The sequence below is a fragment of the Aythya ferina genome (genome assembly GCF_964211825.1).
Source record: "Aythya ferina genome assembly, chromosome: 1".
Classification (NCBI taxonomy): domain Eukaryota; kingdom Metazoa; phylum Chordata; class Aves; order Anseriformes; family Anatidae; genus Aythya; species Aythya ferina.
Window position 1 is genome coordinate 161,653,809 of NC_140296.1, and position 18,010 is coordinate 161,671,818.

The 18,010-nt window shown below is 34.5% G+C and overlaps 1 protein-coding gene across 6 annotated transcripts in view; it reads right to left on the reverse strand.

Moving 5' to 3' along the window:
* Positions 1–18,010, reverse strand: part of ANKS1B (ankyrin repeat and sterile alpha motif domain containing 1B) — a 435,613-nt gene that overhangs the window by 282,237 nt on the left and 135,366 nt on the right. For 5 of the 6 annotated variants that reach the window (XM_084506033.1, XM_084506034.1, XM_084506032.1 and 2 more), the window contains one exon: positions 3,958–4,094. The exons of the other annotated variant lie outside the window; for it this stretch is intronic. In XM_084506033.1, coding sequence (XP_084362159.1) covers positions 3,958–4,094 — 137 coding nt within the window. The remainder of the gene's footprint in view (positions 1–3,957; positions 4,095–18,010) is intronic. 6 annotated transcript variants of the gene reach the window in all.

The following is an 18,010-nucleotide window of genomic DNA, read 5'->3' on the forward strand; positions in this document are numbered from 1 at the left end:
TAATTCAAAACACTATACTAAATTCTGTTTCTTAGCTGCATATACTTATCTGCATGCATATAAATTTTCAACAAAACCTCTTTCAGAGTTTTTTTGACCTATGCACTATGTGGCAGAAGTTTACAGACCCTGTGAAACTCTGAAAACAAAAAGCACGTTTGCAAAATGCTAGATCACAGGTAGTGGCCATAGCTGAGGTGGACAGACAACATAGCACACAGATCCCGATTTACTGTTAAATGAGCGAGGTTTAGGACTGGAGCAGCAGAGGTGGGTGGCACTGTGGCACTGAACTTAATGCTGCTTCTGAGATATGAGTTAATCTCTCTCCAGGGTGCTGCACTGTGCCGGGGAGAAACACCAGTTCAGTGAAACTGGGCTACAGCTTTAGTAATAGCACACTGAACTGAATAGTTGAAACATACCCAAAGAGAGTTTTAGATAGATTTTAGAGAGCAGTGGGAGGGTCACAAAAAATTGAAGGCTTCTCAGCTCAAACTCCATCATAACTAATTGAAGAAAGGATTAATTGCCAAAAATGTAGTGAAAGATGAGAAGAAAAGAGAAATTTCCAGCCAGGTTTTATGAGGATATGTTTTTAGTACAAGGGGTGAATTGAAGGCCAGGTTATGGGAAAACTGGAAGGAAAAATTGAATTTTCTGTGTAGTCTGAGAAATCCCTTAACTTTCCATGATCCAGACCTCTCAGGATTCACTCTTTATGTACAAGATTGTTCCTGTCTCATACTTCCTACATATGGTACTTTCACCCCATGGGCTGGCAGTGCAGCATCACAGCCTCCCTCCTTTCTCAGGGACCCCACATAGCAGATGTAGCTATCAGGGCCCCCAGCCAGCTGTGTTTGGTCTGTGAATTTCTAGAAGAGGAGAGCAGAGAGGCCACTGTGTTGTGCTGAACTTCACATACATAGGAATATATTCAAAATCCCTCATGTGCTGAAGCATGTATATACACTGCCACCATGTGACCTGGCACACAGTCTTAGGTGCCTCCAAGCCCAGCTTGCCAGGTTTCTCTTTTCTACTCTCTGCCACCACCTGTCCTCACCAGCCTGCTGGGAGGCAGGAATCTTTGGTCCCTTCTGCTGCTGCTTGTACATATCACAGAGAGTGGTTAACGTGGTGTTCATTGTTACTGGGGGTAATATACACACAACCCTCCAGGAAAATAATGTGATGCTATAAGTGAAAATAACAATATATGTTGAAACACCAGATTCCGCTGGCAATTTCATCAAAGCTACCAAAACCTGCCCAATGCAAAGCTAGTTGCTGCTAGTTCCCAATTCTGCCTTTCATTGGACATCTCACTGGCACTTTCCTGTGCTGGATGCACAAGATGTATGAGAAGGGGAAAAGAGTGAAAGCTGTTTTGGAAATGTATGTGATCCTTGTTATGCAACTATTTAAAGTCTGCTTATTTTGTTAATGTGCACAGAAGCCCTGGCAGACAACAGAAAATTATTTTGTATGCATTGTGTATCGCTGTTCATTAATTTTACATGAGTGATGAGAGGTCAGTCAAGAATAGAAACCCATTGTATTAACCTTCAAAGAGCTTGCAATGTAAATTAATGCAAAAGGCATGGAATAAAGGAATGAAATACTCTGGCAGAATTAGCACTAATGGTTTACAAACATCACATTGCAAATCTACAACTTCTTTGTCTAAATTCTTGGGTTGATATTTTGGGGGAGGAGATTAATAAATAGGTTTAAAAAAAAAAAAAAAAAAGAGAGAGAAAGAAAGAAAAAGTAAAGGAGTACTGAAAGCATGTCCATAAAACACACAGAGAAATGAGAAACATAATGGGATATGAATGCTGTAGTGCATTCAGCTTCTCTGTATATTAGTGTATAGATTTACAATGTACATTGAGTACCTGCCTACATGTGTCTTTCTACTGTTGTCAGCACAAATAGTAGGCCCACAAAAGACAGAGATTATCGAATGTGAAGTTCTGATCATATACACTGCACAGCTAGCTTTTGTTCTGCAGAATGATGAGAATACTGGGAGTCAGTAAATGGTATGATTTAAATTTGAAAATAGCTCCCCAGAATCTGCTGAATCCATTCAGAGTTAACTAGCAGCCGAACATCACCATTCAGTGTTCTGGGTCCATCTGTTGGCAGTATCATGATGAAAACAGCTTTTTAAATGCTATTTTCAATAAGCTATCACACAACAGCTTGTTCCAACAATATTCCAATACCTTTCTGTTTGCTTGCCACCTACTATAAAAAAACAGTTTAGAGGAAAGGAGGCATTTTAGTACTATACTGATGTATGGTGGGAGGTACAGACAGACTACAGGAACAAGCAAAACTAGAAAGAACTATAAACAGAGAAAAGAAGAAGCCGTTATTTTAGACCCCCTGCAATCTAGATTTAAACAAGGAGGGGGAACCCAAACTACCGCAGTGTCACAGAGGGATGCTCTGCACCAGTCAGTGGCTAGACTTATTGTGCATTGACAGTTTCAGCCATAGGATGTTAATAGCTCCTCAGAGAGGAATGGTAGGTGCACCTAGCAATTAACTTTAATTTTCTAAGACCTTCTGAATTGTGTGCTTCAATGAATACTGAAAGGAAGGCCCACTTCCATCACAGTAACATGTTCACTTATGTAGCACCCAAACAATCTGCCTTATATAATTCTTATCAAAATACCATATATCCATCATCTTACTTCTCAGATTAGCTCACGCAAGTGCCAGCAATGTGCCACATTAATGCACCATACTAACGATGCAAAGCCTGGATCCACTAGCATCAGAGGGGCCCAGTGGCAGAGGTCAGATCAGCAATGGTTATATTTGATATAAATGGTTATATTAATGAATGGTTATATTTGTTATAAAACAGATGGTTATATTTGAACCCAGTAATGGGTAGGAGAGGAATAGAAGTTATTCTGGTTAAAGATTCATGCCAATGAAGTTTCACAATTCGCCAATTCAGTGTCTAGTTGTGACAGCTTACTTTGTCAGACCTATTTAATTAGGGTGCTAGGTAACCCCAAGATCTTTTCTGACCTATATTATTATACAATCTTGTGATTCTAAAATAGACTCTTCTAGCCTGATTACTGCTACACTGCTGAATCAAGTTCTAAGTTTTATCCATTTTAAAAACATCTCAGAGATGAGGCCAAGGATATCAAGAAATATGTTAAAACTTCCAAATTAAGACAAATAGACAGCTTTTTTTTTTTTTTTTTTTTTTCCTTTAGCGTGAAAGAAATTGCTATCATAGTATCATAGTGCACTAGGAAGATTTTTTTTTACAGCATGATCTCACTAGGGACCAAGAGCTATAAGAAATTTTTCTACCCTTCTGCTTCAAATGCAAGTGTGTACTACTGACTTGTTCATAAATTGTTGTAATCCATGAAGAACTACAAGAGGACACATAGGTTTTAATGTGCTAATGCATGTTCTTTACCAATACATGAATATGTATATAGTTAATATTGTTTCTCAACTTTCATGCTTCCTATAAAAGAATGTATGTAACCTCATGAAGGTATAAAATATTAGGGGACTATGCAAATAGAGGTACAGGAAAAGGGAAGAAAACATGTAAAGGTAATACACCACTAATGCTGAATAAATAAATAAATAAATAAACTTGGAAGAAAACCAATAGTATATAAAAATACAAAAAGTTGCATAAGGATTTCATTCATTCTTAATGCTGTAATAAAAATGTACTGATTTCTCTGTGCCTTTTTATACTCATTCATAAAATATTCTATGTTCTCCTGTCATCAAGACTGCTTCCTAAGCACAGAAAATATTTTAGATTCTGTTTATCTATCTTTGATCCATAAATGTGTTTAGCAACAACATCCTCCTAGAATACATGCATCAGATCCTGCTTTTAACATGAAAAGTACAACTAAGAAGAGGATGCTTTTGGTGATCACCTACCTGAGGACGTATAACTTTTACTATGTTCTTAAGTGCAGTGTCTGGTGACGGAGGAGAGCAGTCAGGTGTTGGGCCTGTAGAGCTGTTTCTATGGTTACCAGATCCTGGTGCGGTAATTGCTACCTGAGGTGCATTATCTGTGAATAAAAATAGCATTCATGTGAACTTACAAATACTTTATACATTTTAATATCAAAAATTATTTTGAAAACAAAGCATTACTTGGAACACAATTTCAACTTCAAAAAAACTATTGAATTTTAAATGTATTTGGTAAGGAATGGATTGTATATCTACGTTTTTGTTTTGTTTTTTTTTTTTTTTTAATCATAGAATCATTAAGGTTGGAAAAGAACCCCAAGACCATCTGGTCCAAGCATCCCCCTATCATCAACATCACTCATTAAACCATGTTCCTAAGCACCACATCCAACCTTTCCTTAAACACCCTCAGGGATGGTGATGCCATCACCTCCCTCAGCAACCTGTTCCAATTGCTCTTTCTGAGAAGACATGCATACATTTGGGAGGATACATACATTTAATGGGTACGTTTAGGAGGATACATACATTTATAGCGTACATTTTGGAGAAAATTTTTCACTCAGAGGATGGGGAGGCACTGGAACAGGTTGCCCAGAGAGGTTGTGGGTGCCCCATTTCTGCAGATGTAGATGCAGAAGGTCAGGCTGGATGGGGTTTTGGGCAACCTGATCTAGTGGGTGGCATGCCTGCCCATGGCAGTGGGGTGGAACTACGTGGGCTTTAAGGTCCCTTCCAACCCGAGCCATTCTATGATTCTGTGATTCATTCTATGTTAAGTCAGGATATAGCACTCTCTTTAATGCTTAAGTAAAATGAAGCACAAAAAAAAAAAAAATTACATTTGTTGCATTGAATTAGTAATTGTGAATCCAACTGTTATCACTATAATAGCAGTGACTTAAAAGGGGGCTTTTTAATATAACTCATCTGTCATCCTGGTAAATCCTAAAACATAAGACCCAAATCAACAAGTTAAAACACATACTTGACTTAGAGCATGCTAGTAGCTGTCATTCACAATTTTCCTGAACACCATAAGCAACATAACTGATCATTGATAATTAGTTACACAGAAAGCTTCTCATATGAAATCTTCATCCTTCATAGAGCTTTGCACTACAGTAGCCGTCTTTCTAGCAGTATCGTATCTAGATAACCTACAGCTGGCATAGAAATGTATGTCCACATATGTCCAGGTACTTGGGAAACAGCTGTTCAGAAATGTTTTGTGATACTATTATCACTTTATAGCACAGTAAAGAGCCATTAAAGGGACTTAGAATATCATTTTTAACTTTCAATGTTCTTAATGCAGTTGGAACAATGTAAAGTAAAATTGGTGAAAATCAGGTCAGATGATAGAGAGGACTGAGAATTAAGGCACAACTTCCCAGCTGTATTGGTAACCAAGCACCAGAAGAACTCAGCAGGAGGCCAAAAGCTCCACATTACTTCAAGCCGTTAGAACTGTATTATTAAAGAAATAGTTTAGTTCAGGTTCTGGAAAAATTCCATTACCTGGGCACGGTCATGGTGGTCATTATGAGTCTGTAAATTTATAGAGTACCTTTCTTTCTGGGTCACAAAGACATGTGGGCCATGTTCCTCAATGTGCTGTATTGCCTACAGCTCTGCAATAAGATGATGATTACATTCAAACCTCATGTCTGACAGCCTGCAGGGTTCACAGATGAAAGCCTATTTATTTGTAATTGAGGTGGATTACCAGTCTATCCTTTCATTTTGTGGGCAAATCCACTCCAAAGAAAAAATCAAATTCCAAATAGACAAATAAACAAAGCCAACTCCAGCACCATGTACTAAATAATTTTTGGTGAGGACTTGACAGGAAAACACCCCACCAAGGCCTTTCCATACTGTTTGGAAATCCTATAGTGAAGATGAAAGTTAAATAGGAATGTTAGGAGCATTTAAATTGAGCTGAAAGTCTCATCCTTTTGTGCTCCAGAATATGAAATATTATCCTGTTTCACTCTATGGAAAAAAAAAAAAAAAAAAAAAAAAAACATAAAATATAATGATAAATTAACCTCCCCAACTGGGGAATCAGAAACTTACTTTGAGAAAACCCTGCACTGTGTATGGAGATCCCAAACAACAGATTATACTGCTGCCAAGACACACAGTAACACAAGAGCCACATAGGAAGCTAAGAAATAACTTCTGGAGGGATAAATGTTCCATGTGAGTCTATCGAAGTGTACTTAGTGTAGTTACTTATTTACTTACTTGTGTGAAAAATAAACAGAAGGATTGTCTCGATCAAATATCTAAACCTATAAGGAACAAAACCTCCCTGGTACTTTAGCAGTCCATTGGTTTCAGTTACTGTTCTTCCACTGTAAAGCCTATGTGGCTGTGCTTAAGCACAGCTGCCCTTTAGCTATTTAGCACATGAAAGCCTTTAAAGTGAAATCAGGAAGTCTTGCAGATGGGGAAGTATCTCGAGGATGTCTCTCTCAAAGGCCAGACAGTTAGAATGACAGATTGATGCTGGCGGTAAGGAACACAGTTTTCTGCCTGCTTCTTCATTCTGTTTTAAGCTCTTGACTACAGTCACCTCAGCTATGTTTACTCACTTATTAACTATGCTGCAGAGGTAACAGAGGTCAAGTTGTATAAATAAGATTTTAATTTTTATTATTATTTTTTTTTTCCGCGGGGATCTAGAGCTTCTTGTTGACCCTATTCAATGACAGGTCACTACTAGGTTTTGCCCCTAAATACAGTCCTAACATAGAACTAGCTGGAAGTGATATTCTTGGAATGAAGATTTATTAGAAGATATTCATGCATGGAGGCAGAGCTATTATATGCCTTCTAGACAGAGATGAGAAAAAACTTTTTGAGCTACAGTGTATACGTAAACTGTAACCAATTCAGGAACACACACAATATGCAGAAATCTCAAAAAATAGTAGTGACAGTCTTTCCTTCCAAGGAAAATGAAGTGGTAATACAACAAAGCATCTGGCTTTTAGAATCTAAACATAAAGCTTTACAAAAATAAAAATAAATAAAATAAAAACAATATTTCTATTTGAAATAAACATCCCAGGAAAAAAAAATCCAACTGCTCAATATTTCATGCCTTTAGTCCTTTCTCAATGGAATAAAGCATCTGACATGTAATGGTTTCTTGTAAACAATTTCTTTATTGTGGACAGCTGTTTATTTTCACAGTAGGATCTTCCCATTAGGCAACCAATAATGATTTACTACCTGGGTCTGCTCTATCAGAGAATATCACCATCAAATTAGCTACTGCAACCAATTTGGAGGACTTCTCTGGTTATATATACAGTACTTGCTGTTTCATTAAGAATAAATTGAAATACATTCTCTTCTGTAATTACATGCTATAATAATCATGTTTTCATTTTCTTTTGTCTTCTGCTGGTAACAAAACTATTTTTTTTTCTTCCTTCAGGTAACTGTAATAATATCACTGGAAGTTTTATTGCATTCTATTATCTCAAAAAGATCTTACCTACTGAATTTTCCTATGAAAGATTAGCTAGAGTACCGAGTTTCTGACAGGTGCTATATACAGGGCCAAAAAGGAAGTATTTATGGCTGTCATTCTCTTCTAGTTTCAGGCTCAAGTTACAATAAGCTAAGAGATGTTTCTGTACAAGTCAGATAACAACAGGCTCCAGGGATCATCTGGCAGTTAAAATTACTGAAGTGCAGTATGCTCTAACGATATTCCTTCCTGCCTCCATCATACACGACAGACTGTCACAGAGATTATGTTACTGGAGTCATTCTGATGTTGAAAAATGGTTACTGAAGGCAAAGAAAAAAAAAGTAGAGTAACGAAATTATATATATCTATATATATATAGAGAGAGAGATAGATATATATTTCAGAATAACCAAAATAATTTCTAAAGAGTTTAGATAAACTCAGGTTTTGGATTAACTGGACTCATATAATGTGGACTACAAAAATAGCTATGCTGTTTTACATTCTGGCAAATCTTACTAATTTGGTTGGTTGGTTTGTATATTGATTGGTTCAGCATACAAGGTTTTAAAGGACAAAAAGCATTACCATACTGTCATGATCACATTTACCATTAAACGTCTGATGGATTTACTAAAAAGATGGTTATTCCTAAATTTCTCACAGGATTAGACAGGATTCCATATCTCAAATCTTAATACATCTCAAAATTCTGTTCGCTATTTCTCCCAATTTTTCAAGTATTTACAGAAGAAGTAAACAGTACTCACAGCAACGGTCACAATAATGTAGTCCTTCATACAAAAGAGGAACAATTTGTCTATACTCACTAGCCTTTTCCTTACACATCAAAAGACTGTAAATAAAAATCACAACACTGCTTGGAAGTTAAAGGTCATATTGTTCTTACTGTTATTTAAAAATCTTCTTAGACTCAAGCTACACTAGCATTATTTCAATTACAGATATTTTTTTCTTTGATTAACAGACAGTTGGATTGATTTTAGTTATACTAAAACATGAATATTGAATCAACTCCACTAAATCCAGATCAGCTTTTTATTGGTCTATTCCTGTTATTCTGTGTTTCACCAACAGTTATTTATCTATTCTTACAAGAAAATGATAAAAAGAAATTGAATAGCATTGAACAAGAACAAATTTACATAACTGGTTATTTGAAATTTAACAAATTAAAAGTTTGTAAGTCATTTAGTATGGGATATGTTTATTTTTTTACAGCACCTTTTTATCAGGATGCAAAGGGAGGAAGGAAGCAGCAAGACAAAAACACTTCACAAAATCTATTTTCCACTACACTGTCTACTATACAATTGTGAACAAAGATTTTTTTGTTCTTTTTTTGTGCGTCCAGTTTTATCTATTATCCAGTTCAACCTTGTTCATAAAAATATTTTTAACTATGAATATACTCTAGCATGGTGTCTAACACAACAGGTATTATGTAAGAATCAGTCAGTTCTTTTACAAAAAGGAACATTGGTCTACTGACATAGCTGACATTACAACTACTCAGTGATTCATTTGTGATGCAGCCTTTCAGTACAAAAAGTATTTCTGAATGAAATGAAAACTACATTATGTAGTGATGTAATGTGTTATATATGTCTATCTAATAAGACTAATTTTTGGAACAGAAATTTAGGGCCTAAAGTTAAATTTCTGTGTTTATATGCTGGTGACTAAATTGCTTTCCAAAGAAATTTATTTATTTTATTATTTTTTTCAAAAAAATAATATTTTTTTTTTAGCATTTAATTAGCATTTATTTTTTCTTGAAATTATGAGCAAATAATAACTGAACTTGCTGTCCTGGTTTCAGCTAGGATAGAGTTGTTTCCTTCTCGGAGGAAACTTGGTTCTGTGTTTTGGATTAAAATGAGAATAATGTTGATAGCATGGTGTTGTTTTAATTGTTGCAGAGCAGTGCTTACACTAAGCCAAGACTTTTCAGCTTCTTGCTCTGTCCTGCCAGTGAGCAGGCTGGGAGTGCAGCAGTGCAGATGACTTCATGCAATGTTCTGTATGTGAAAGTGGGCCAAAACCCCACATCTATTTTGGATCCTAGCACCGCGATAATGCAAAAATGTGAATAAAGATCCAAATGGCTTGATGCTGTATGGGATCAAAATACTTTTTATTGTGGTGTCAGGACAGATCTAAGCTTGATCAGTTCTAGCAGATGCAATTTTCTGGCCCATTAGAAAACTGTTAGAAAACCACTCATCTAATCCAGTAATATCTATGATTTTGGATCTATCTTTAAAAAAAATACAGTAGAAAACTGTTGGAATGCCTTTGTCTCTATATGTTATATGTCCTCTTAACATCAAATGTGTTATAAAGAGGCATAAAGCTCTGAAAGGAACATTAAGTCATCAGAAAAATCATCTGTCTCAGACAGAAATCAGTCATAGCCTCAACAGAAATCTTGGAAGATTATAAAAGGAGATATCAGGAAATGGTACTATTTGTGGAGGATCAGTCACAAGTAGGTGAATTTACATAAGTCTTCTCGCAGAGGTAATGGCCACCAGAAAGGCTAATTTCATTGACTGGCTGAGAAATGAACCAGTTGACATAGGTCTCATCATGGATATAAGAACTAACTTTTTTTAACTTCAGTAACGGGAATCTCACCTAAATGGCAGTTATCATCCTTTAAATCCTTATCACCCTTTAAATCTTCATAAACTGGAATGAAAGAACACTTGTCAGTTATAAACACACTGGAGTGACAGATACACCAGTAGTTTCTCCTTCCAGAGATGATCAAAAATATGGAAGCTGTAGCAGGAATATTGGATCATGCTGAGGATAAGACTAAGAAACTTTTCCAAATTGTACCTCAAGGAATCTTTCCTACCAATGCTAAGCTTTCTCTAACTGGGTAAGAGTGTGCCAGGCCCATGTGAAGAATCATATGAATCTGATTCTGTGGGATTAAAGAGAGTTTGGGCATGGTGAGCTCGCTGAGGCTTACAGAGGGTTCACTAAAAATTAATTCATTCTAAAAGACAGCAAGGAGAATCACCCCATTACCTTAGAACATACCCATAGACAGATTTCAGTGTAAGTCCTAAAACAATATATCTGAAGATTTTCTATGGAGCATGTGCTACTTAGGCTCAGCTTATTCATTTTGGATTTACTACTGGTTTCACCAGTAGTAAATTTACAAGGCAGAAGCATACACCAATAAGTAGGTAGAAGATAACAGTGAAAGACCCAAAACTGAGCAGAGTAGATCACAAAACAGTAGGAATTCCCCTGATTTGATACAGGGCTACCACGTATAAGATTTCTTGGACAGCATGTGAGATAAAAGTGTTATGTCTCCTGAAACTTCTGGATCTATTGCAAAGATTCACAGCAATTGCGTAAAGAAAATTAAGTGCTGCAGTTCAAGGAGAAAACCTGGAAAAAAAAAAAAGAAAATCTCCTATTTTGTCAGAATGGAGAACAAAGACATGCACATTCTAAAGTAGCCCCAATTGAGGGACTAGGCAATTTTCCATAGTATAGGATTCAACTTTAAAATTATTCTAACTTGATTAAATCCCCAAAGTAAATCTCTCCTAGATAACTATTCAACATGGCACAAAACTAGGAACTACGGATAAAGACAACCATGTATTTCAGGATTTCAAGGAATGAACATTACAGGAGAATTTTCAAAAGAGCAGATGGAATACTGAATAATGGAGTCAGTAGGTAGCTAAACTGGATGCATACAGAGAACAGCTGGACTAAGCTGTTTGAATTTGCTCTTTTGAATTTGTTTTGTTTCCTGAACACTTAAACCTGAATAACCATTGTTCTGAGTAGGATTGTAAATATATATCTGCAACTATCTTGCTGAAAGCACTTGAAGCTATAACTGGCCCATTCTTGGTTGTGGCAGCTATTTCAGGATAGCGTTTGGAATTAATTACCAGTGAAGTGCATTCCAGTGACAACAGGGGGTCTGTTTAGTTGTTTCTGCATCATCCACAAGAGTTCGGTATGACTGTTATCAACTTTTCATTTCCCCTAATCACCCACCTGCACAAATAGACTTTGGAGCTGCTTCAAGCTTGCATAACCCTTGTAATACCAGGCAACTGTCTGGAATAACATCTCTCATTAAGTACTAATGAGAGATGATGGGTGATTTCCACCATTTCCTGTGTAACCTTTTGAGACTGTCTCTGTTTTTGAATGCTCAGTTAGACACCAGCAGCTTACTATACTACACAGTTGCCATATACTTATTTTCTGTTATATTTTTTGTTATTGGGTTTCACAGGTTTAAGTTTCGTAGTGAAATGACTGTATGGTCTACAGCAGATATTTCACAGATGGCTACATTTGTGTTGTCTCAGCACGTAGTCTTCATGTTTGTGGAAGTTCAGTGAAATGCCCAAGGTGTAAGTATGGGTGAAAAAATTATTTTTGTTCATTTCAGTCATTCACTAAAAACTAGAAAGCTTAGTAGTCTTGTAAAACAATTCCCCCGCCCTCAAATAATGATCTATATTGGGGATCTTCATGCTTATTATTAAGTTTATCTCACAAGTGAGATGACCCTGAATGCTATCATTTACATGACTTCGTATTTCACAAGGTTTCTTCTATAATCCAGAGAGAACGTCCACACTGTGCTGTGCAGAGAAAGTACTCTATGCTTGCAAATATTGTAGTCAACAGGTGAATTAAGCTATGTTTTCAAATTGGCTCATAATATAAACTGCATGTGTGATCAGAGTAAGTACTTTCAAATCATTTAAATAATACTAATGATAGCTACAAGTTCCATTAATAAATAATTTAAGCAGTCCTGAAGATAAACCTCCCAATATGCATCTATCTTTAATTACAAGGAAATGCAATGTACGGACAAAACTGCATTTTCATAAGCTTCGTTTCTTCTGAAGTATCAATTAGTTAGTAAAGCTCTCTAATAAAACACTGAAGTCATAAAACCAAACATTTAAAAGCCAAAGAGCTAGAAATTTTATTTATAAATATTTAAATATCCAGATGTTCTTATCTAAGGTTTATAAATTTTCAAGCAACTCACTCACTCTCACTTTGGCTCAACTCTAACTCTGGAAATCTTACATTTTTGCATGTAATATATATTTAAAGTATTTAGTTTCAAACTAGAAATACTGATATACTGATTAACCATAAGGAAGTTGTCTAGCAGGTAGTGTGCACACCTGATACACAGTCAGAATTCAGGGAATCTTAAAAATCTCTGCTATTAATTTTGAAAGCAGTATGGAAACATCTGTAACAAAGCAAATCAGCTATCTAGTCCCTATTGGGGCTATGTTGTCCCAATAACATCCACGTGATTTGAGAAAGAAAAAAGAAATACAATGGATAATTTTGGAATGATACAACCCAACAGCTGATTTGTGACACTAAAGCACTACAGAGTTCAAGTTTTCAGTAACCAAAAAACAAACAAACAAACAACAACAACAACAACAAAACCTTGATCCTATTTTTGAATTTCCTAATCAGATCTTTTTTATAATGGAACCTCAAAATAATTTTGTAATATATTACTTTTACTTATTTTTATTTACACTTAGCATTTTCTTCTGAAAAATGCTAAGTTTCTTCCCCTTTTATTAATATTCACATAATAATTTACTTTCTATCGGAGGAAATTCAGGTGAAATGTTATAATGAACTTATATATTGCATAGCATTATTAAGCCTACCTTTCAACTGAAAAAGCAATATTTATATTTAATTTAGTTGGTCTTAGAATTTGCAATTATTTTCTTCACTGTTTTTATCTTCTTAGTTTCGTTTTATATTATTCATGTACCTTCTAGCTTTGCAGAGTTCTTAAAATTCTTCCTATTTAATGTTCTCATAGTGCAACCTGCTACATTTCTTATAGAAACCACACATTATGGAGTTTGCATAGATCCTTGGATCTTGGATAGCTGCATTTAACTATATAAAAGAATGATGAAGATCACACAAAACTTTCAGTAGCAGTAAAACTGGGGTTACCTGCTCCTCCTGGCTGAAACTTAACATGCTCACTCTTATTTTTCTCATATACAGTTCTTACAGAACAATGGGTAAGCAACAAAAGGCAGAATTCACAGAGTTCCTGTCAGTTTTATTGCCAGAACTCATAACCACCACAAACTTTGTATTTCAAATGTTATTATTCCATGTGAATATGTCACAAATTCATTGCACACTGTGTTTCTAAGGCTGATATCTAGGAGTTGGACAAGCAATTAAAAAAACATATTGCTTTGTGTTTGCAAGGGCTTCACAAGGCCTTTAATACTTTTAAGAAATCCATTCATAGCAAATCCTTGTTAAAGTTGTAATAGTTTGGATGATACAAAGTCTGAAAGACAACCTATAGAATTTAACAGAAAAAAATATTTCTTGCTTAACTTTACTTACAAAATAGTCACAGAAAGTTTTGATGTTTTTTCTTCACAACATAGGACAGAAAGAGATGTTAAAATAATAGAATTGCTCTTGAAAATAAATTTAACTTCAATTATTACCTTATTATTAACTTAATTATTAACTTCAATTATTACAAATATTCGAGTATTACTGGTGGGAAAGTGATTTTAATTGTACTAAATTATTTAAATATCTTCTAGCAGGGAGGGAATCATTATCTGAAAGTAAATGGAATGGATTGAACAGCTGGAGCTACAGCAGAAAGAACAGAAACTAACAGCTGGTTTTACTATACTCATCCAGAACAGATAATATTGCGTACAGTAATAGAAAATATTATAGAAAAAATAATGCACTTTGTTCTGGAGTAAAACTATATGAAGTGATCCTTCTAAAGTTTTTTTTTCTGCTTTTTGAGAACAATAAGCAACCAAAGGTGAAAACATGCTTTCCTATGGATTCTTCCAAATCTGCAGTGTTTGAAGTTATACTGGGAAAAAAGGAAGAGTGGTTTGATATCCTGTCTGAAGTAGAAAATGATTCTGTCACTGGCTGTTAGTAAAAATATGCTGCACGGGGATTGGCAATGCAAACTCTTTCCCATCGTATTTTGATATTTAGCAAAATCCTATCTTGCACACTGCAAATTTGCTTTTGAGATGGCCTGTACAAAAATGAAAATGATATAAATGAGTAAAAATGAAATCTCTGCAAAGCAGTAGAGGGAAACTTTTTGGCAGCAAGCTACATACATACTGCCGTCAGGACTAGCAGATGCAGAAAGAGAGACTGAAGAAGAGAAAATGGAAGTAAATGAGTTTTTCATTTAGCTTAAAATAAAACAGGAGGGAAAATCTTTTATTTTTTTTTACAGAATCTAACACTTTACCTTCACTAGGAATCAATGTTTTTCTATTTTTTAATCATCTCTGACACTGAACAAAACAAATAAATCTGTTCATTATGTACAAAAATGGTTTATTTTAGTAATTGCTTAATATTTCTGCAAATATTTTGATTTTAACAACATTTAGCAAGCTATGCCAAGATTTCTGCTTTCCAAGTGTACTAAAGTTAGTTTACTTTAAAAATTCATAACACATACCAGAGACTTCAACATCTGTTAGCAGAGCCACCAAACTGACATACGAATGCTGTGTAGAGGTAGTTGGGAATATTTTGACAAATTATTTTCACCATATAAAAACTTATTAATCAACATTGATTAATCAAAACTGTAGAGAAATTCATCTATAACAAAAGACAGCAGAGTTCTTTGCGTAGTTCAAGGCATATCTATACTGAATTCCCCATTACAGCTTCTGAAAAAATTTAGCTCTTTTTATAATACTTGAACAGCATTATGGACACAAGCCCAGTGAAGCATGGACTCTCAAGGACTGGATCTCTCAGATTTTAGGACTCAGTTTCATCCTAATGCAAAACAGAATATGCAAACTCTTGAGTACAACTTAATAAAAAGTATGGAGTACAAGATAACTGCTTCCCTTCAGGTTCTAAACTAAGCAAAATTCAATCTGAAAAGGTTTATAGAAAATTAAATTAAAGGTTTGTAGAAAATCTACAGGGGCACTAGGAGGCATATAATATGAGCTAAATGCCTACTGAAGATCGTTCTAAACCCATTACAAAAGATGATATTTTTCTAGAACATGCCAGATGCACATAAAATGTAAACCAATTAAACCATTAATACAGTTGTACTATTACTGCTAATGTTAGCAATTTAACGGAGTTTACTGCAATGTTATTCTGTTAAATCAATGTCACTTATAAGAGGGACAGTTACTTATATCTGCTCAATTATAAAACAATCCAAGGAGCATTTTGAAGTGTAAAATTACTTATCAGAATGGAACATGTTTTATATAGTCTATGTATATTTCATTCCTTACTCAAAACTACTTGCAAAGGATGCTGGAACCAATAGCCATTTAACAAATAAAACATTCAAATACTGATAAATAGATTTGTATATGGGCTTTAAAATGTAGAGTACCTCAAAATAAATATGTTCCTTTGAATTATTGTCTAGATTTGAAATAAATGTTCTTGTCTGATACCAAGCAGTCCAGTGTATAATGACACCATCCTAAATAATAGTCACACTGGGATGGATGAAGCTCTGTGTTGGTCAGTACATATACATTTTGATGATAAATACTTTCATCACTCATTTGCAAAAATTGTCCAAAACATGTATGAAAGCTAACTTCTCTTTCAACAGTATTTCAATTAATAATAAGTAATGAATCATGATAAAATGCTTAGCATATGTCAAGCAGCATCCTTTTTCTTTCTATGTGTAGAGAAAATGCATGCTAGTCCTCGGGAAAGTGGAATTATTTTAACAATATAAATATGCTTACTGGAAAATACTGGATAGGTGGAGACAGGCATGCAATTTGACAATGAACTGGTCACATGGTATCAGTAATTCCCATGTGCTTTAATTTCAGAAATGACATGGTATTTTTAATAACATTTTATTGTTAAGGATGTTATCAAAGACGTTATCTAGAGGAGAATATGATAGGGAGCAGTTATCTTAATTATATACTAACAACCTCTTAGAAGTATGATAATGTTGTAAGGGAAAGTACATTAAAGCTGAAATATGTAAGAACTGAAGTGGCTTATGTCAGCCCCCTGTGCATTCTGAAGTCTTTAATTATGATTGTAAAGTTATTTTCCCACAAAAATAAATAAATAAATAAATAAATTAATTAATTAAAAAAAATCTGCTGCAGTGAGGACATAAAGGAGCGGGGAAAATGGTCAATAGAACAAACCAACTTGCTGCATGTTACTTTATGGATGTGGCAGGAGAATAAGTATTGTAAAAACAGTAGAAATGTGGAATATCTTTTCTAAATATCAAACAGGAATTCACATGAAAATATGTTTTCATCCAAAGGGAATGATAAATGAGAGATACTAATGCTAAAAAATTTTAGTCAATGGATCTATCTAATTTATAGACAAGAATTCATAACGATCTGGCAGGAAGTTATCTCAACGAATGGTGCTGGACTTAGTTCTTAATAGGACTTAGAATAGTAATAATATTTGAGAAGACTAGAAGAAAGCTAATGAAATACACTTAGTAGTTATAGGCTTTCAGTCCAACATAAGGAAAATAGAATAGCTGATATGGATCACTTTCATAATAAATGAAAGTGGTATAGGCAACGCAAATTAGCATAGCTTCAGCAAAAACAGTTATTAATTAATCTGTTTTTTGAATGTAAATATAAGTTTGTTTAATACAAGTAAATAGAGTTTATCTGACATTCCCTTTATAATAAATTGTGTTAATATTACATTTGGGTTATTAAAATTTAGTAATGTGGTCTATGTTTGCAACGGAGATAATTTGAAAAAGTTAGCAATGGTTCCAGATTTATGTGCATGAAAGCATCCACTGTATATCACACTCAATCTTATTTTTCAAACTACCCTTGTGGAAAAAAAAAAAAAATATATATATATATATATGTATATTTATAATATATAATTTCTACACATCTTTAACATATAAATACTATTTGGTGTGGAAGGGTCAAAAAGCCCATGTAAACTTCATTTCTTTTCATGCTGTCTGTTGGGATTCTTAAAGCTGCTGGTTAAATGCACAAGAATCAGTCAAGAAAGTATGAAAAAACAGAGAGTACTGAATACTTCTACTTCCTGCTTTCTCAGTTCTCTCATCTCTTTTGAGATGCTGATGCTTGATTTTTGCTTTCCTGCATAAACTCTGGTTTTGTCAAATAATACCTGTTAACAAAATATAAATTGACATAGAATCAGAAATGCAGATGAACTGTGCTTTTTTAAGAAAGAGAATACTAAAAAAGCTAATATAAAGCATCCTGTTGGTACTCCAAGAATTGATAGTGCCATTAAAAAAAAAAAAAAAAAAAAAAAAAAAAGGAAATTAGTATTAAAATTTTAGTATGATAAAACAGAACTCCTGAGCTGTCCACATTTTGGGGATTTTTACTTGGAGAAAATGAACTACAAATTATTGTTTCAGTT